General features: G+C 42.4%; 1 protein-coding gene across 1 annotated transcript in view; it reads left to right on the plus strand.

Annotated features, from left to right (window-relative positions):
* The first annotated feature begins 32 nt into the window (after positions 1-32).
* pik3r2 (phosphoinositide-3-kinase, regulatory subunit 2 (beta)) overlaps positions 33-20,450 on the plus strand; it is a 33,543-nt gene continuing 13,125 nt past the window's right edge. Inside the window, exons 1-4 of the mRNA XM_084546584.1 lie at positions 33-439; positions 7,380-8,266; positions 18,202-18,294; positions 20,366-20,440. Coding sequence (XP_084402710.1) covers positions 7,948-8,266; positions 18,202-18,294; positions 20,366-20,440 — 487 coding nt within the window. The 5' untranslated portion in view covers positions 33-439; positions 7,380-7,947. The remainder of the gene's footprint in view (positions 440-7,379; positions 8,267-18,201; positions 18,295-20,365; positions 20,441-20,450) is intronic.

The following is a 20,450-nucleotide window of genomic DNA, read 5'->3' on the forward strand; positions in this document are numbered from 1 at the left end:
AACAGGATTCTTTGCGAGAAAAGACAGCTTAAAGTATAAGGTTTGGATGGAAAAGCGGCAATGCAGCTCAAGATTGCCAGGTTCAAATTTCCATTATGGGCCGAGGCCATTCGGTGACCCCTCACTAATCGTTCGGACTTTTCCGCTCGGCTTCGTCACTTTCCGCGCTCTTCATATTAGTTCCCACGCACACTCTGCTTCCCTGCGCCGTGCTGAGCTGGAAATGGCTGTGAGCAGGAGCACAGAGTTATGAACGGGAAAAGAAAGAAAGAGCGAGAGAAAGACGGCGCAGCCAGACGTGAACCAAAGCTTTGCTACAAGTTTTATTCGCACCGAGAAGCCGCCGTCTGCAGATACGACACCACACGGACCCTGGGTGCTGCTTTTAAGCGTTAAAGCTCCGGAGCCAGAAGTGAGAAGAGTCAAGAAATATCCGCGGGTGAGTTTTTTTTTTTTTTTCCCCAAGTTATTGCACATTTCCAGTACAGCAGCACGGCAGCAGCCACTGTACTGGAAAATGGTGGAAGCGCTGCAAGTGTGCTTTGACCACGCAGATCCACACTGTCTGTCGACTTAGTTTTAAAGTTTAAACGCGAGTTGAACAACGCGCAGGTTTATTTATTTATTTATTATAAATTTTATCCTTGCGCACTTTCTCACTGGCGACAAAATCTTTGCATTTGTGCAGCGTGTTGCTCGCGACAGTTTTGACGTGTATCAAACTGCGCACGTTGAGTTACGGCGACATTTACATCTATTTTTAAAGATGTTTTTACTTTATTTTTTGGAGTTTGTTCTTTACACAACCGAAGACTATGGAAAATAAGACTTTTAAACCAACTAGCTAGTAGGTCACAAAGTTGTCACGCAGAACTTGAAGTCTGAAGAAATGTGTTGTTTTGTTAGCTTAATGCTAAAATGTTAAATCTTTTTGGTTTTTTACGTTTTATAAAAATTGCACTTAAACGCAACACCCTCCCAGTGCACAACATTGCTTGTGTATGTTACAGTGCTTTGCATTGAGTGGAGCCTGTAGGAGGCTACGCAGTGTGGAGGCCTGACCTGATGTGTGCGTTACATCCCTGATTTGAGGATTTAACATGCACCAAGGAGTTAATGGAAAATGTGCCACTTGCATAATGAGACAAGCTACTCAACTGTGTGGAGAGACCCCCACTCTCTGACTTGTAATTACTGAATCCAGCATTATGCAACCAAATGTCAATCCCCCATTATGCTGCTTTATCACAAGCATGACTTGTGGCAAAGCCTTCCTCCTTCTTCTTCTTCTTCGTAAATGTCTTAAAATGTTCCGAGTGTCTCGCAGGGCCTGTTTTATTTAAAAGCAAAAAAAGTAGCCGAGCCTCTCAAAATGCCAAGTGTCACCTCTCTGAGAGCTTGAAGAAAACGTAAGCTGACTTTGAGTTCCAGCAGACGCGGTGTAGCTGTGGTTATTTTTGTTTTATGTCCTTCAGCGTGGGGACCCAGTTAAACTGAAATGGTGTTATTTGATCAAAATAGCAGCACAGTACGGCTTTAAGGACAGTTTAGTCACTGCTCCAGTGGAAGTGCAGCATGCTCTCGGCTGTGATTCATACCTAAACATCTGTTCACTAATAAAAATATGGTTTTCTAACTACCCCGGGGCATAAATGAGCCTCTTTGAAGTCTTAAACCGCCTCCCTCCTGAACACAACTTACTGGACACAGATCAGAAATACACTTTTTTTTTTAAACTTCTGCACTGGATGTGGCTTATTAGTTGTGCGTCAATGACTTACTGTCCGCTTTGTACTACAATCCAGGAACAACATGCGTATCATAAATAATCTTTGATGTATCAGACTGTAAAATAGACAGCCATAAAATACACAGCTGTATGTTTCTTACACGTGTTCAGGTAAAAGAGTTATGAAGGACCTTGAGATGTTTCTTCCGCTAACATTACACCACCAGAAATCCATTCTTCTTCACTGCGCTGCAATCGTAGGCGTTACATTGTGCTGCCACTGGCAAGTGCTGTTTTTAGAGCGCCGAAAAATAGTTGATTTCCAGCAGTGTAACTGGAAAAACGTGGTATCTTATCAATGCGTAGACTGGTGTAACTGCCAATACTGATCAAGCGTTGTAGGCAGAATTGCAGGCAATCATCTGAGTGAAAGGAAAAGTATGCAGATCAGGAACCACTTACTGCACGTCAGCTATGCTGTAAAAGGCTTTGTGGTGTTCTCAAGTGCAAACTGTGGGTTTATCAGATTATGTTCTTTGTTGCTCTGATAATGTTTAATTCCAACAGCATAGCCACATGGTCTTAAGGTTGTATTACAAGCTTTTATGGCGATAAATTGTCTGCATCTTGTGTCTTCTGATAAATACATCGAGTCCTCTTCAACCGTGGAGCCTTGTGGCGTAGCTGACTTTTCAGAACAGTGCCGTCTCTGTGCTCCATAATCTAGCAGATGTTTCTGTTTAGCAAAGTGGGTTTTTCAGCTTCATTAAGGACAGATAGAATTCAGGTGAACATAACTGAAATCATGAAATGGCCTAGACCCCCATTTTAGGCTGAAAAATAAGTCCTCACAAGCTCCAGTGTTGTTGGCCCGTCCCCGCTGCCTGTGGCGCAGCAGATTTTTCAGATCCATGTGGACAGATGGCCTGAGGCCAGTCTGCATGCATGGTGGCTCTGTAGTCAGTTCTTCCCCAGCCGGGCCGTAAAGAGCCAACACATACACACAAACTTAGAAATGACTGTGCACATTAATGTTTGGATTTTTATGCTGTGCTATTATCTTAATGAAATTCGCTTAGGGAAAATGGAAAGACGGTATCTGACACATAGAGCAGTCTGTATCCTTGTTATTCTTTATGTACATACTAAGGTTATACACTTAAACTCATCAACTCCTCAGCTCTTTTTGAAAAAATCTTTTTTAAAATAAGGCTTCCCGTCCAAACTCCCCTCCAGTTGTAGGTTCATCTACACTGACATTGACCTACATAGATGTGACTGTTGTTTGAACTCAAAGGAAGTCATGATTGATGAGGTGGCTTGGTAAAAGAAGTTCAGTGCACCCTCAGGTGTAGAGGGAAACCTTCTGACCTGCATTGGTAGTTGATAGCTGGCTGATGGATTGACAAGACCAGATTAATCGGTATATACTGTATATTTTACTTTTTCTTTTTTTTTTTTTGATATATTTCGAGTTTCATCTCTCTATTACTGGATATGGAGCTATGCTGATAAATTGCCATGGGTGATATATGGTTGTGGATGACACTGGAGCTTGGTGCAGGTATATCAGTATCTGTGTATATATCAGGAAAACTAGGTTTGAGACAATTTAGAAACTTGCAGAAACGCGTGTTTACGTATTTTGATGTGCATTTTGAAGTATTGCATGGTAAGTTTATTAAAACAAAGTTTTTACACTCTCTTTGAACCTCGATGGTTTTTGCCTTTGAATGCGCTTAATGGGAAATTGAACACCAAATAAGTCCTGACATGGTGAACGTAAAGCTGACGTGGCTAGCTGTCGGTGCGGACGAACGGCACCCGTCGTTGTCGGAGGACCATTGCTGTAAATTGCCAGGCCGAATGATTTCATCTTCTCCTACCTCGTTTATTTATTTATTTTTTTGGTTCTCTTCTTCTTCTACTCTGTTATTGCAGACATACGTAATGAAGCCTTTACTACCCCCTTCTGATGAACTATGCAGCCTAGTTTATTTGCTCCAAACCAGTCAAAGGAAATGTACTAAATTTGCATTTTTGCTTAAGAATGATATAGAAGTTAAAACAAATTTAGTCTGACACCCTGCATGTTTCTATCAGTTCATTAAATTACATGCAACAGTGATAAAAGGTTGTATTCTCACACTCCTAACATGAAGTTGCATATATGTACATCATAGAAATGCTCAGCAGTGGATATTTGATTGCTATATTCTACTATTATTCTATTTAGAAAAATCCACATCACCACAGTAGCCCCAAATGCCCCAGGGACACGCAAGAGAGAAAGCACGGGCAAGTAACAATGTTGGACAAGTAGGAGTATCTGTAACATCCTAGCATCCTGCAGAACCTCTGATCGAAAAGACAGGGTTATTTATGAATGTGTCACATTCATTAAATATTGCATAACGGTTACACTGATAATAAACGGAGAAAAGCTGGAAGTGTTTGCATTCAAGCGCATAGAATATAAAGTAGTTCTTATCAAATCTGTTTAACACTTGCAGCTTCGTTTTCTGCGCAATAAATAATGGTTTGTCAGCTAATAGTTTCAGCTTAATAGCTTACTTGGCATTTTTATTATGCACACTAGTATATACCGAACAGGTCAGAGCTGCACTGGCTGACTAAACACATAAAGATTCATTTGATGTCTGCAGACAGGAGGTGATACACTAAATGTCAGGCTGACTTCAAACTAGGTCTTTACTCCACAAATAAAATCAATCATTATCTGTGAATCTGTGAAATAAAAAATAAAATAATGAGTTATAGTGGCTGGGAGTAGGGTCACATCTCACGCGTCTTTAAGTGTTTTCTAAATGTCATCACTTTTGTCTTCATCTTCTTTTGTAAACATACCATCTATGTTCTTCTTTTTGCATAGCATCACTGCCTTTATCACGCCATCCACTCAGGCATCATCTCCTTTCGTCCCATTGCACGACTTTAACATGACTCACTGAGCTCTCTCCAATCGCACACAGCCTTGAGTTTTTTCATGTTATGTTTTACATCCTTACACTGGGCTACTTTTATTTCATTTGAATTCAATTTCTTTAAATATTATGTGAGTTCAACCTGGTCGCAGAGATAAAAACAGTCAAGTGAGTTGGAAAAGGCTGAGTTGTTTGTGTCAGATGTTTTATCACTGCCTAGATACATTTTCTAATATTAGAACATTTCCTTGATTTGCCCGGCTTCTCTGGTGACTGGTGAGCACATGGCCGGAGCAGCAGCCAATCAGAGCGCGGGATTAGCTTTCCCTCTCTCTAGCAACAGTGAGTTACTTGCTGCCCATTCATTAATTATTTTTCTGTGGTCTCCCTCAGCCGTTTGGACTCTGCTGATAGCAAAGTGCGCGTCTCTCAGTCTCTGTTTTTTCACTGCTTTCTGTCGCTCTGAATGCTAAGTCTTATAAAAGGAATGGATCCACTGACGCTGAGCTTGCCAGCTGCTGCTGCTGTGCTCAACTGTGAGCTCCTCCAACACTATCTGACCAGGACTGTAACAGAGATGACTCCTCTCTCACCTCGTGTGACTTTTTCTTGTCTGGAACTAAACTGCAAAAGGGGACTACTGAATCCGAGCGCTCCCTGCGCACTGCTTTTTCGTCCGCTTAGTTTTCGTCTTGTTTTTTCTTCGTTCCTGCGCCAGTGCTCTGACTATAAACAAATAAAACATGGCAACTGGAAAAACGGCTGGACTTTTTCGCTGGCTGGCGACGGAGGGGGTGGGGGGGGGGGGTCAGTTAGAGGCAGGACTCTGTGTGTGTTTGGGGGGTGAAGAGCAGGTGGAGAGAGGAGGGGAGGGGAATTTAGTGTTGGGTGGGGGGGTTATGGTGGTGTGAGGATTGCGGGCTGTGGTTGGGTATGCCAGTGCCACGTGTCTAGCCTGGCACCTCTTGCTTCTCGACTCGAAGGATGTTGGACCGAGAGTCTGGCTGAGCCTGTCCGGCTTCTCTCTGAACCAAAAGTGGGGTGAGTTTTACACTCTGCCGCATCCTGTTATCACAATAACTCTTATACCTTTTTAAAAAAGATGACATCCTCATTCACGAAGCTTTGCAGCGAATGTGCGTTCGCTTTCGGAATGTCGAGGGGGGAGAGAGGATAATCTAGACTAAGGTTCAAAAGCATGCACTTTAGCATTCAAAGATGCGAACCGGAGATTCAGGTTTTCATTTATGCTTCCACCTATATGTATTAAAACGTTTGCAATGCATGACTCAAAACCTTGTCCGTTTATGAACATTTTATGCAATGATAGCACAACGTCGGGCCTCGCAAGCCAGGCCTATGGTTATTTGGATCTAGACGTTTTGGGAAATTGCCCCAAATACATTCGTATCGGCATACCAGGATAAAACTTCCATCCAGCTTTCTGCATCTTTCACCTTCTGTCTCTACCTGCCTGTCTTCCTCAGTGACATCCTTTCATCCTGTCCAGAGAGGTTAATAAGACCATTGTCCTTGGTTGGTCCACAGACCACAGATGTCGTACTTAATCTGGAAAGCGTAATCTCTCTCCTCCTCCCTGCCCGTCTCATCTCTCAGCATAGTTGCCATTTTAAAATTTAACTTAGCAGCAGTTTTAATTTTTTGCCCGCTCAAATTTTAGATGGCCCAGAAGACACATATTTTGCAGTGGATATTATAAAGTAGTGAATCCATAAATATGGATTTTTTTTTTTTTTTAAATTGAGTATTTGGTGGATTTAGTGAATTTGGTTTGATATAACCTCTGAAGTTGAAAATCTTGAAACTGTTCTGTAGCTGTTATGCGGTATAAATTGCGCAGCATTTTATCGGGCCTTGCATTCAACTTTGTCAGATATAATTCCCTACGTATCCATGCATTGACCTTTTTTCTGTAAATTGATTATATGATGTGGACAAGAAGGAGTGTGGTTTTATATTTCAGTGGTGGTCTGTGATATTGGGCCAGTCTCTTGATTGCTCAGTTGATTGTACATTCAGTATTCTCACCTGGAACAGACTTGGTACAGTATGATTTAGCTATTCCGAAGCAGAATGAAGTCGAAAATATTTCTAAAGTAGCACAGAGCTGCCTCTTTTCTCTCCTACGCAGAGGGAACTGTTGCAAAGGAGTCTGCATGTTTTAGAAAATTCTCGTTGCTCTACAGCCGAGGTGCACCTCTTCATGCTCGTTCTGCGAACCCCTCGTTTTCGGGTTTTGTTTATCGTGCATGCTGTTGTGTAAGTTCAAGGGACGTTTATTTCACAGTGAAACTTCTTGTTCCTGTGGAAACTGTGATGCGTCAGTTAAGGCTGTGAGTGTGTGAATGTAGAGTGGAGGGAATGGAGGCTCCTGTCCAGGGACCCAGTCTGCTGTTGGTTATGACGCAGCAGCATCATCCGATCTCTCTGTCCTAACCGAACGCTGCACAAATGCATCGAGCTGTCGCAGTTCGCCATTTTCATGCACCGCTTTAAGCTTCGTTTCACTTAGATGTGTTCTGCTATAGTAGTTATGGCTACTAATCGAATAGAATCGACATTTAATGACGATTCATTCATATTTTTTGACGGTTTTGTGTTTTTATTATTCACATTTTTGAAAATAACTTCGGATCTTCGTTTCTCTCGCCTTATTTTATTTTATTTTTTTTTATGTCGTGCAGGTCGGCCGTAATTCCTTTCCAGAACATGTGGGAGATCTGGGCTAACTGAAGAGGATTAAAGACCTTCCCACTCTGCCTCCTCCAATCAGACCACTCGATTTGACCGTAGAGAGCCGACGACGCGGGGGCCCTCGACTGACAAAATCTTTTACCAGGCTGCTCCAGTGGCACCCAGCCAGCCGGTTTTTGCTGCTTCAAAGAGCATGTTGCCAACGCTCTCCCTCTGCTCCATCATCTGGCTCAACCGGGGTATCAAGCTGAGGAAAGTGTACCAGTCCACCAACACCGGTCAGGTCTGAATCCGCTGCCACCGCAGACGTAACTGCAGCAAAACACTACCTTATCAACTTTTAAAAATGCTCCTAAGCTTCGGATGACTTCCCCTCCTTCCCTCATCCCCGTGACCCACTAAGCCACTATACCCACACCAGACTCTAGTGACTCAACAGCCAGTTTGGTTTCCGAGGAGGATTTCTGTCTAGCCGAACCCTGTTGTTACTGTGGGACTCGGGCCGCATCATCTAATCCTCTGTTCGGTGGCCATTTTAATTTTTGCCTCTGCAACAAAATGGCGGCGGAAGGTTTCCAGTACCGTGCCCTCTACACATTTACCAAGGACCAAGAAGACGACTTGGACCTACAACCTGGAGATGTTCTGACGGTCAGCAAGGCCTCTCTAATGTCCATGGAGAGCTACCAGGAGGGCTGTGTGGAGCACCCCGAGCGGCTGGGCTGGCTCCTCGGGTACAACGAACGCACCAAGCAGAGGGGCGATTTCCCTGGGACGTATGTTGTGTACGTTGGGCCCATCAAGATGGCACTCCCATCCAGTCAACCAAGGTCCCAGCGACCGCTCCCTGCTGCTCCCTCAACAGAGTTGTCTCAAGGTAGGGGCGTCTACATATATATTATAGTCTGATGCATGTTTTGTCCGGCAGTGCTTTAGAACGGTCAGTCCAAAAAGTTTGATTAAGGCGTCAATTTAAAAGCCACGTTACGCTTTAAAGTTAAAATATTATAAATGGTAGTTGAGTTAAGTTTGACAAATGTACAGTAACGGTTCATTTATAGATTATCATTACATTTTCTTTGGACTTCTTTCGTTGTTCCCATTTCTCATCAGCTAATAAGTTAACTTCAGTTTTTTTATTTAAGTTGTGCATGCGTCAGATATTGCTCTGCTCACTTTTGTTTTGGACGTACGCCTGAAGTGTGTAGAAAGAGTCCTTTCAGAAAGTAGTCACATATTAGTTTACTTATCTTACGTTATGCCACCTTTTATGAAAGCTGGATGACAAATGTATTGCGTGCTCAGCTTTTATCTGTGGCGTTTTGATGGAGTTGATGTTCTGCTGTAAACCACCCTGGGGGCCAGTATTGATAAGGCTCTCACATTTGGCAGTGACCTCCAGCTGACCCCTTAATCTATACTTTAAACACGTCATAAGCCTTACCTCTTTGGAAGCGCCGCTACCAAACTCTGTGCCAAATAATAAAGGGCTAATCCATCTACTTACCGGACTCTACAGGTCTGGCATTGATTCTCTCCGTCTGTGTGGCCGCTTTCACATTAACATGTGTCTCTGCATCTGGGCTTATCTGCACAAAAATGCCTGCCTCTCCTTTGCTGTGACGTCTTATTGACCCCCTCAAGTATTTGTAAAGGAGGGCCCAAGTTAAAGATATCAGGAGCCTGTTTTGTACTTAGTTGAAGTTGAACTAGTTTACTGACCTTTTGAGAAAGACTATGGGGGTGTTTGTATTTTGTGCAAATGACGAGTTCAATTCAACAGTTCAAGGAATACGGTGCCATTTTTTACTCACAGATACGTGCTCTGTTCTGTCACACTCCTCTTCACTCCCTTGACTTTTAATAATATACTGAAATTTATTCATTATGGTACAAATCTGCTTTCAGCTGCAACAGCGTCCAACTGCAACACACTCTTGGCATGAGTTTGTCTACCTTAGCAAGCTCAGCCGCAAGTAAAACTTTGATTTGTTACCGAGGTTCCTCCACACTCCCAAGATTTCCATCATTTTCTCCTCATTTGCACTCCCTTACTTTTGGCTTCAGCTGGTTAATTTATTGCTTCCCTGTGTGGGATGCCAGAGAGAAAATGTGCAGAGAGCCAAAATAGATAAATAAAAGTTTTTATATCAGTCTCCACATGAAACCATACATTCCTATCCTGTCAAAAGCCTTATTCTCTGTCATTCCACTCTGCTTTTTTTATGGCAGATGGCCTAAGTACCACTCTGAGCACGTAGGCTGTGAACTCTGAATTACCTCTGCTTTAGCCAATTGGCTATTCATTGTGCACAACAAAGTACACTGGGCCTCATTCACATTCATTAGTTTGATTTTATTTCTCAGCAATTTTTTTTCCTGAACGTCCTGAAAAAGGAAATATTGTGACTGGAGCACAAATGTCTCCAGAACTATTATCGAATGATTTTTTTCCCCCTCATTCAATTGGTATGATAAAGGATCGAGAGTGGAGGAGATGTATTAGTGAATAAGCACAGGACGTTCTCCAGCAGAGGAAGGTGAAGAGGACAACAGTATCCTTGTTTTTTGACAGACAGTGAGACAAACCAGTTGGGCAGCAGGCGTTTGTGTCTGTGATTTGGAGAGACAGGAGCAGAAGAACTGAGTGAAACCAAGAGAGGGAGGGGAGGTGAGGGGGAGTCTGGGCAGAGGCTGTAGGAACGACCCGCTGGCTTATCACCAAGAGTGCATTGTAGATTAGAAATGGTCATGTCTAACTTTACAAATATCATCTTTATTTCTCTTAGGGAACAGAGGTCCTGGTCGTTGTGTGAATAGAGCTATTGTTTCTGCAGCCCGGTCACTGCTCACAGAGTTGGTAACATTTGGCTTCAAGCTCCAGTATCTCAGTTTGGTAGTTTGAAAGGTCGACCAAGTTACAGTTTTAATCTGGGTCTGCACAATATAAGGACAATATAACTTGTGAAAGATAAAAAAAATAAACTTAAGTCGTGTGGACATTTTCCTCGCTCTTCTCTCCTCCTCAGCCATCGTGCTAGCTAACCAAACAGGGCGACCAAAGTGACACGGATTAATCTGAGGGTATCTGACGGCTTGCGGTGGCTTCATCTAATCTGTGGCCAAATGCGGTGAATGCACGGCTCATCATAAGATTGGGCTATGTTTAAAATACTAATTGTGAATGAAGGGCGCTTTTTTTTTTTTTTTTCTCACACAAAGCTCAAAGTTAAAAGTAAAGTTTGACTTTACTGTCGACTTTGTGACGCAGTTTTAAAAAGATGTGAAGGAAAAAAAGGACTTGAGCTGAGAGGGAGAGAGAGCAGCAGTGGTCGAACAAGCTAGCGCATGAATGAGAAGATGGAACAGCGTGAGTCAGGGAAATAAAAATAAAAAAAATGATTTCCTGGTTGTTTTTTGGCAGATATGTTCCAAAGCATTAATTAAGACACTCCGCATCCACACAACTCTACAGGAAAGTGTGGATTCTGTCACATTTTTTTTTTTTTTTTGTGTGTATAGTAAGTTGTTGTTCATATTGTCATGACAATTTATTGGTTACTACTAACTGACTTCAAGAAACTTGGCAATTATTCATTTTTATAAACCACTGTTTGAGAAGGCACAACTTTTGTAATTGGCTTTATTTGTGGAAAAAAAATAAAAAATTATATCCACTGTAGTAACTTGGCAACTCTTATGAAGATCTATGAATATTTTCATAATGACATGATCACATAGAATAAATAAAATGTTAACTAGCCACCGAACAGCATAATTCAGGGGAGGCCAGCTCTGTATGACCGATAAGCCATACCAAGCTTGTCTCTTTCCGTTTCTCGTTTTGAATGACGGATACAGACTACTGCCACCTGCTGGAGTTATATCATTTTACGCAGACACCGAACGTATGTATCAGCTAGCCGTTGACGTTAGACCTTCTGGCTCACCTTTATATGCATGCGTCAGAGCTGTTTTTTGCCGTTTGTTTTTTATTATAGCCTTTTGATTGATGCGTGTACAGTGAGGACCAGTGTGATGAGAGTTTTTCTTGTTCTCATTACTACTGTTTTTCACACTGCCGCAAAAAATGTCTTGATATGAAGTGTAATGCTGTCACTAGAAACTGAAAGTGATGTTGCAAAAACCATCTGTTTTCTTTATTAGAAACCTTACTTTTAAAACCTTACTTTCACACATGAGAACGAGCCCAGTTTCTTATTTGCATTCAACAAATTGAGTTATTGAGGATGTCGACATCTTAAGTACATGTAAAAACCTGACCCAATAGTGAGTGAAATGCAAAAACCCATTTCTTGTTGGCCAAATGATGCAAATGGCTCAGGTTTTCTTCTTGTCAAAATGGCATCACAATGGTAGCGTTCTGGGTGAGCAGATGGCGTCATATTTAGTATTTGGATGAAGAATGAGGCTTCAGTTGAGCTGCACTCTTGCGAATGTGTTGTGCAGCTCTTGGATGGGTTTTGTTTCAGTGAATATTACATGTCGAAGAGATTCTGCATCACATTATCATATCTTCTACTTGGCTATCTGCTGCATGCACAGTTACAGATGCGGGTGTATGTCTCTTGACAAGTCTCGAAGATATGGATGTAAAACATTTCTCAACTTGCAGCAGAAACAAGTCTCCAAACCCAGAGAGATTTTTTCCCCCCCTTTCCCTCCTTTCTCTATCTCCTCTCCCTGGCCTCACTTTAACTGCCTGCTGAAGTGAACCATGGCTTGGCATTTTTGCAAACTCCTCCCTTCGCCCTCCTTCTCTCACCCCCCCGGCTCCCCCCATCCCCCTCTCCCGTCCTCCCTCCCTCCCTTTCTGCAGCTCCTCTCCCTGATTCACATACACGTCTGATACTGTCTCTGGGCAGCTATAAACCATGTTAGCGAAGCCAGTTCTCAGAAAGGAGAGGCCTCCGCTCACTCTCCCTGCGCCTTACCAGGAAAACACTTTCAAAGAACCCATGGAGAAGGGTGGGAGGGGGGTTGAGACAGTGGAGGAAGAGAATGGGAAAGTTATGGAGAGGCTGAAAAGGGAGGGAGATAAGGGCTACAGTGTAAGCCAAGGCCACCCAATCCAACTGCACATATAGGAACCAGCTGCATTTAGTTTCTCTGCTGACGGTTGATATATTCTCCTGTAGTTAAGTGAATTTAGCATGTACAGTCTGCAGAGCTATACAAGATTTTATTTTCTGGAGTATGTGTTTGGTGCCAGAGCAGTAAATGAGAACTCATTTGGGTGTGAAATTGTCTAACTGAAAGATTAATGGCTTTAGCAAAGCAGAAACAGAGTTGCTAACTGTAGGCAGGAGTGAAATGATATCACGAGCCCCGTTTGTTTCTACTAAATTATATAATTTAAGTAATCGTAGCTGACTCTGAGATTTTCCTGGTAATAGTAATTTAAATGAAAACAAATGAAAAGGTAATTTATGTTTTTAAGTCTCGGGGCAGCACGTGAAGCTGCTTACCGAGGATTAGCTGACTGTGTCCAATGGCAAAACTGGGACGACACAAGTCGCTGAAATAGACAACGCATAAACGACTAGAAGAGCTGATTGAAGAAGCTGTGTAAAGAATTCATTTTTTTTGGAGAGCAACCTTAAAGAAGAAGCTAAGATCTCTTGAAACTTATTGCATGAAGGGAGTGTACATGTAGGTTAGGGAACGAGTCAGACGTTGAAAGGTGGGAGAGCCAGACGCCGTTTATTGCTCAGCATGATTGAAGAACGGCGACTCCTCATAGATGACAACGTACAGTTTTTATAGTCGGAAGACACAGTGTATTTACCCATATATTAAAACATTAATTTATTCATTTTCTGTAACCGCTTTTCCTCTGGAAGGTCGCGGGTGGGTAGACGGGGTACCTACGAGCTGGTTTTAGTTTAAATTCACAACTTTACTGCAGAGACGAGCTTGTTTGTCACAAAACTCAAAATTCATGTCACCTTCATGGATTGTACATCTTTATATAACTCGGTTGTTTAAATTGTATTAAGACTTCCAATTTCTGCACAATTAAGGGCGTGGTCACTTTCACTGACAGGCTAGTGATGTCACAAGTCCCTGTCTGTCCAGCTAGGCGTCACCCTCCTGCCTCAGCTCCACTCACGCTCTCCCTTTTTGACCATTTTTGGATTGGGATTAGCAAGTCGGCGTTCAGGCCCTGCCAGGATAGCAACGACTGGTGCCATCCACGTTGAGCTTCACAGAGGGTTCGTCCATCTTCATAAACAGTTTTACTTATTTCCTCGGCTTTCACTTTAGAAAACACTTGGACAGAGCTGTTGTGTTTATGGATACTGTGTAAGTGGAAGAGGGAGCACCCTAAGGAACACTGGTGCGGGCTATTTTTTACACAAAATGGAAAATTTATTTTTGTATTAAATAACAAGCACATATTGACATTTAGGGAAAGATGGAAATGTTTTTCATGGTGCACTTAAGAGAGGCTGGGCCTTTTCCAGTGATGATGTCAACTTTCTTTTAGTACCTGACTACATGGTCTCGATCTGTATTTACTCTTTTTGACCATGTCCTTAAAAATCTTTAGTCACGTTGTATGAAATACGTCTCAATCAGCCGACTCCTAACTCACATCTCTGCCTTCATATCTCTTCTCAGTAGTGCCTGTAGCCTTCTTGTGTTTGTCGTGGTTGCAGGGGCTCGCTCGAACACGTGTAGCTTTGAAGTGGGCTGTGACAGAGGAATGGACGGTGTGCCCGGTCATGATGCATTGCCTGTCTACATAGTTGGGATGCAGTGAAGACATGTAGCAGTGAAACCTGACCAGCAACATACACACTGTTACACACCATCAGTGAGCCAGACGCCAACTGGCCTTGTCACCACCACACATAAGAAACACATTCACGGAGTCACTGACATGGTTCAAAATGTCGGCAAATTTTATCCCCATTTGTTGAACAAGCAAATTTATTTCCAGTCTAGTCTTAAATGTTAAAGTGTGTTAAGAAAAAGAGCCGAACCAAGAGTTGCATCTGGTGAAATAAAGCAGATAATTTAGCAGAAGAAGAACATTTTAGCAGAAATATAAACTTTTATGTGCTTTAATATCCACAGAGGAGTGTTTGTTTGGTATATTTTATTTACTGATGTTCACCTGGGAAGATAATGGAAACCAATTACTTTACACTGCAGTGGGATGTTTAATTCCACTTTAATAGAAAAGTGTTGACTACTGTCAAAATGAATTAACAGTTCATTCTTGAAAATAGTAGTTTTTATTCATTCATTCATCTTCTGTAACCGTTTATTCCTGTTAAGGGTCGCGGGGTCTGCTGGAGCCTATCCCAGCTGTCATCGGGCGAGAGGCGGGGTACACCCTGGACAGGTCGCCAGTCTATCACAGGGCTAACACGGAGAGACAGACAACCATTCACACTCACATGCACACCTACGGCCAATTTGGAATCCCCAATTAACCTAGCCAGAGTACCTGGAGAGAACCCACGCAGACACAGGGAGAACATGCAAACTCTTGATAGTTTTTTCATATTATTTTGTTGTCAGTGTACAATGGATATATAAATGGCGTGTATTACTCCATCCTGCCAAAGTTATTACCACATAGCCAGTAAATAATAATTTATTGGAGTGGCACAAAAAGACATTTACATGAAATCGGCACAAAGTGTTGGAGTTGACATTAGGAAATTCCCGAGGTTTAATTGGACTGTGAAGGTCCAGTGAATGAATTCTTGCCGCATCTCTTTGCATGGTGAAGCTTCAGTTTCTGACACACGGCTCTAAAAGGGAGAATGCAGCGGAGCCAGCTACACGTTACATAATCATACTGATGGAGAAGATACACAGCAAATATTTAGCTTCACATAGCTTTGCTTCATCTGCTCTAGTTTTGCCTGTCTGCTGAGTGACTGAATCAGGGCTAACACCCAAATACAGGGTATTTCATCTGATGTTTACATTGTCAGCTCTGTATGTGGATGCACATGACGTCATAGGTTTTAACTGACAAATCTCATGATTTTCTCACTGTGATGTCTTTATGAAAGCTGCACTAAGGAGATGCTGAGAGACACAGTCATGAGATCATGTCTGTAAAAATCCCTTGCAGTGAAAGCATGCAAAAACTAGACTTGCGTGTTCTCTATGTTCTGTCGTGTGAAGTCATATGGCTCGCTGCTAAAGAAGTGCTTCCAAGAGACTTAGGAGTTGCTGTTGTGTTGTTGTTTATCTCTCTTTTCCAAAACCTTTCTGAAACCCAGAGAAAACTCCTGCTTTTCGCAAGAGGGAAAAGATTTGCAGTTTTTCCCACTCCCCTCCCAATCTTTTTTGGTTTTATAGCCTATATTTGTATTGACTCCTCTGTTTTATTGCCTCAAGTTCACCTAAACTTCATTCCTTATGAGTTTCATGAGGACTGGCTTTTGCTCTCTTGTACTGAATAATTGATACATTCTACTTTCTAAAGAAATAGCAGTTGCATTTTGCAGTATCTGTATTTATCAAAGTTATTTCCATACGTTAAGTAAAGTATCTAAAGATGTTATGCGGTTCAGCGTTACGAACTAAAAATTGTATTTGTTTGACACAGATCACTAGTGGCAGTTTGAGTTATGGCTCTTATATGCAGCGTGACGTTGCTACAAAGCCGTAGACATTCAAATAACATGATCATTTAAAATAAATGAGCTGTAGACCAACTGATTAGCATGATTCAGGACCGGTTTGCATTCATCATGCAGAAGAGTCAGGAGTGGCTAGGAGGAGCTACAAGCCATTACACAGAAGTGAATGCTAAATCATACTGACCAGTTTGTCCATAGTTTCTTTTTCCAAAAATCCTCGTCATTTTGAAAAATAATCACATATTGTAAAGTTGAGATGAGACAAAGATGGGAAAACGAGACTTCATTGTTTGGTTGCTTTTTGTCACATGCTCAGTCACCTGAAATCCTACAACAGGGGTCTGACTTATGGGACCAGTGTGGGACACACCTGAAAGACAACAATGGTCCAACACTCACTCAAAATATTGAGGGGAAAAAAACACAATTTGATATTTGCTCCACTCTGTTACTGATTAGCTTATGTTCATGGATTATTCTGTGACTTAAATGATGCCGTTTGCCTGGTGATCATTTTAAAGATGAAACTGTGGCGTCATATACCAGTTGTTACATCTTGTCTCAGACCCATTGCTCAAACTGGACCTCCCGTATTGTGTTTCGTCTACTCGTGATCCTGCCATCGCAGCCTTACTTTGCCTGTGTTTGGCTTCAGCACCGGGGCTAGGGGGAAACACTTTTTGCATCGTATTTCCCAACAACAGTCGGTCCCAACACTTGACTCGTTTAATCACAAGCACACTCTGTTCCTCAGCAGTTTTGTGCTTAGTGGCTGAACAGGCATACAAATGTTTTTGTAAAACGCAGACTGTGTTGCTCGGCCAATAGGAGAGTCCGGTCAGAAAAGGCTCGTGGGTTGTTTTGAGAGGCAGTGACAAAGTGTTTAAGTTTGTAAAAACTACATTGCATGCTCGCAGAAGCTGATACTGTGGTGGGAGAAGGACAGGTCTGCGTGTTTCCTGCTAGAAAACTGGAGACGCTTCCAGGCAAAGTCTCCACATTTTACCAGCGGACATGGAGACGGAGAGAAAGGCACAAAGGCAGGGAGAAAAAAGAAAAAGAGAGGAATCAAATAAAAAGTTAAATAAAAGCGGTCTAAAGAGGGCGAAAGAAAAAGACGGAATAGAAGAGAGAGTCCACTAAGACCAAGTAGGCAAAAAGAGAGAGGGAGGGGGAGAGAGAGAGAGAGAGAACAAGGCCGAGAGACATCCAGAGAAACTGAGAAGCAGAGAGAGAGAGAGGGAGAGAGAGAGAGCGAGGGGGTGGAATGTGCTGACGCGGCGTTTCTTGTCTGAACTCCCCAAATTAATAATCAGCAGCGGTTTAGCCGAGCCGTGCCAGGAACAGGAGCCTACTGCCAAGCCCTGGCCAGGCCGGGCCCTCCCTACTCCCGGTGTTACCCCCCCCACCACCACCCCTCGCCCCCACCCCTCCTCCCCCGGGCCCCAGCACACAGCCCTGTTCTGGAGCCGAATAGGAGGCACTGCCTGTCCTCACCGGGCCGGGCCTGGCACACTGCCACAGGGCTTTTGCTTGTTCAGGAGTTTTGATTAAATCCTTTATTGTGCTCCACTCACGCAAAGAGCTAAGGCGAAACACCGAGCAGGACGGAGTAGAGGGGAGGAGAGAAAGCGAGAGGGTAGAAAAGAAAAGAGGGGGGAAAAAAAGGGAGGGAGGGTAGGGACGGAGGGAAATGGGATCCCTCTTTTTTTCTCTCTTGCTTTCTCCTTTCCTCTTTCTCTCCAACTGAAAAGATGTTTGATTTAGTCTATGGGGAGTTGTAAAGTAGATAAAGTTTTTTTTTTTTGCCATCCACAGTCCGTTTTTTTGGGCCCTTTTATTTTCACTCCTGAATAAACCTCTTTTCTTTCTTTTGTAGATTAAATAAATTATCCTGGTTTTTGTGTCTCATCATCTAGACTCAATCTTTTCTCTTTGTTCTTGTTCATTTGAGGAGTTAATTTTCATCTACTACAAATGCAGAGACGTACATACCCCAGTGCTTTAGTGAAACAGACGTGCTTGTGAAAGAGATACTAAAGTCAAACTTTTTATGGTGTTCCTCCCAGCTTTTATAGACACTCTCAACACTGTACCCGCTCTATATCTCCAACTGCTCCTAGTTAACAGTGGGCTTGACAGTGCAGCAGTGTAACTGAGATTTGTGTTGTTGTTTCAGCTGTTTCTCTGCCGGACCTGAGCGAGCAGTTCACACCACCAGAGACGGCTCCCCCGGCCCTCGTCAGCCTGATCCAAGCCATAGAGAAGAGAGGTATATCCATGTCAGCCAGCCAACGTGTTCATCTGTTGTCTGTCTCTCTCGCTTTCTCCCGCCGTCTGTTCTTGCTCTCACGCCAGACGTATAGACCGTCTATAGCGACGCGATATACATGTTCTGCACTGAGCTCTAATGGTGCCTTTATTCAGAGCAGTTCTCGCTGCTTTCACTGAGAGTTCTGCACAGTGGGTCCGATTCACACCGTGTTATTAACAAATAGACCACAGTGGGACTCCATTCACAGTTTTTTTTTTTCTGTCTTCCATTTTTCTTTCTCTCTTTCTTTTATTCACACTCATTCAGAAACCCTACACACCTAACCCAAAAAATGTAACAAATACTTTGAATATATCTCCTGGGAGTCTTTCAAATGATTTATTGTTGTTTAATATTAGTTCACTGTCATGTAAGACTGCTCACAACAGAGGAGCATGAACTGGATCTATGTTCTGTTGTTGATTGATTGTTGCAGTTCATATGCACTGATAGGCATGTGCACCGACAAATACATAACTTGTGCCTGTATTCTGTTTACTATAGTCTATTAATTATAATATTCTGGCTTTGCATATGTGTTGCAGAAAATAATTCAAAAACGTGCTGACTTTAGAATAACACTATATGCACCAGTATCTGTCCCAGCACTGGCAAAAAAAATATGTCCTTTAAGTATTCTTAGAGTTTGTCATTCCTTGGAAAATAATTTTAAAATGTTGATGACTCATCCTGCACTCAGAGGCGTATACTAATTCTGTGTCCAATTAAACGTTTTCTCAAATTTTCGTGTGCCTCCTCCATCAGCGGCACTGCCGGCTTCGGCTCTCAGCTCAGACATGTATGGGTGGTGTCTGCTCAGGCCATTGGAGCCGGCCAATCAGAGCAGACTGGGCTCTGTCGGGGGGGAGGTGGCCTCTCAAGCTTCTTAAATATACAAAATCAAACGGCACTTTGCTAGCACTTTCATGGGCTCTTTAATTTCTTTTACATTAGTGTTTTGGATTGCAGGACAGTAGTGCACATCAGCAGCACAAACGGGGAAAAAAAAAAAAGCAATTAAAAGTTAAAAAATTTCTATTATTTTTCAGTTTTCTGATAGGAACAAACTACGTATTCAATTACTGGCTTCTAATGAAACTTTTTTATTTATGTACATTTTTAAGTATTTACTACTAGAAGGTCTGTCTCTGAATGTAAATAATATAAAGTCTCAGGAATATTAAATTACGTCTCAGTGTTGGGTGCACACACACTCTGACTGCACGGTGTGGTTTTCACAACTACCTGAGAGACTGGCTTGTCTCTAGGAATGGCCTCCTAGTTGCAAACTGTCTAGACGGAGCATTTCTAAAAGGATTTTTTTTAAATTTTTTTTCCAAGCCTGGGAAATGTATTTATCAAAGTTATTTCCATAGTTGTATCATAAAAATTGTTCTTCGTGAGACAATTTCACAAGATGTGGTGTGGTGCATTAAAACTCACTGTCTGAACAATCTGCTTAGAAGAATTTCATGATGCAGGGTTTTGGTTCTAACTAAATGAATCACATACTTTACACCGAGTAAAGAGCACACAAAAGGAACATTTCTTGGCTCCTCTCTTGTAAATATTGCGTTTGAACTTTCGAAGGACCTGCTCCCTCCCAGATGATTGATTACCTTCGGTCTGTAGTTGAATGTGAGACTGGAATGAAAACAACACAAAACTGAAATTTGGTGCTCAGTTATTCCCAATTAAATATCCAGTCGTGTGCTTTGTCACATTAAACTTGCCAAACGCAGACTTGTATGTTATGCAGCAGAAAATAGCGAGTGTGTCCTATTTATATTGTATTTTCTTTCCTTTTCGCTTCATATCATGTATGTTCCACAGCAGTAAATTAAGTCACGAGTCATGCACTTTATTACACTCAGCTCCTGGCTGCAGTGAAGAGCTTGCATGTGCATTTCATTTTATGAATCATTTCTTTTCTGTGAGTTACATGCTGCTGTTGCTTCTTCTGCTCTCTACCTCATCTCTCTGTGTTCTTCTTTTCCCCCCTCTGTGAACCTTTGCTGTTTTTTCTCAGGTCTGGACTGCAAGACATTGTATAGGACCGCTAGCTCCCTGGGTTCAGACAGCCCAGTGTACAGCCTGAGCTCTGGTGAGTTAAA

This window comes from Chelon labrosus (genome assembly GCF_963514085.1).
Source record: "Chelon labrosus genome assembly, chromosome: 6".
In the NCBI taxonomy this organism is placed as follows: Eukaryota; Metazoa; Chordata; class Actinopteri; order Mugiliformes; family Mugilidae; genus Chelon; species Chelon labrosus.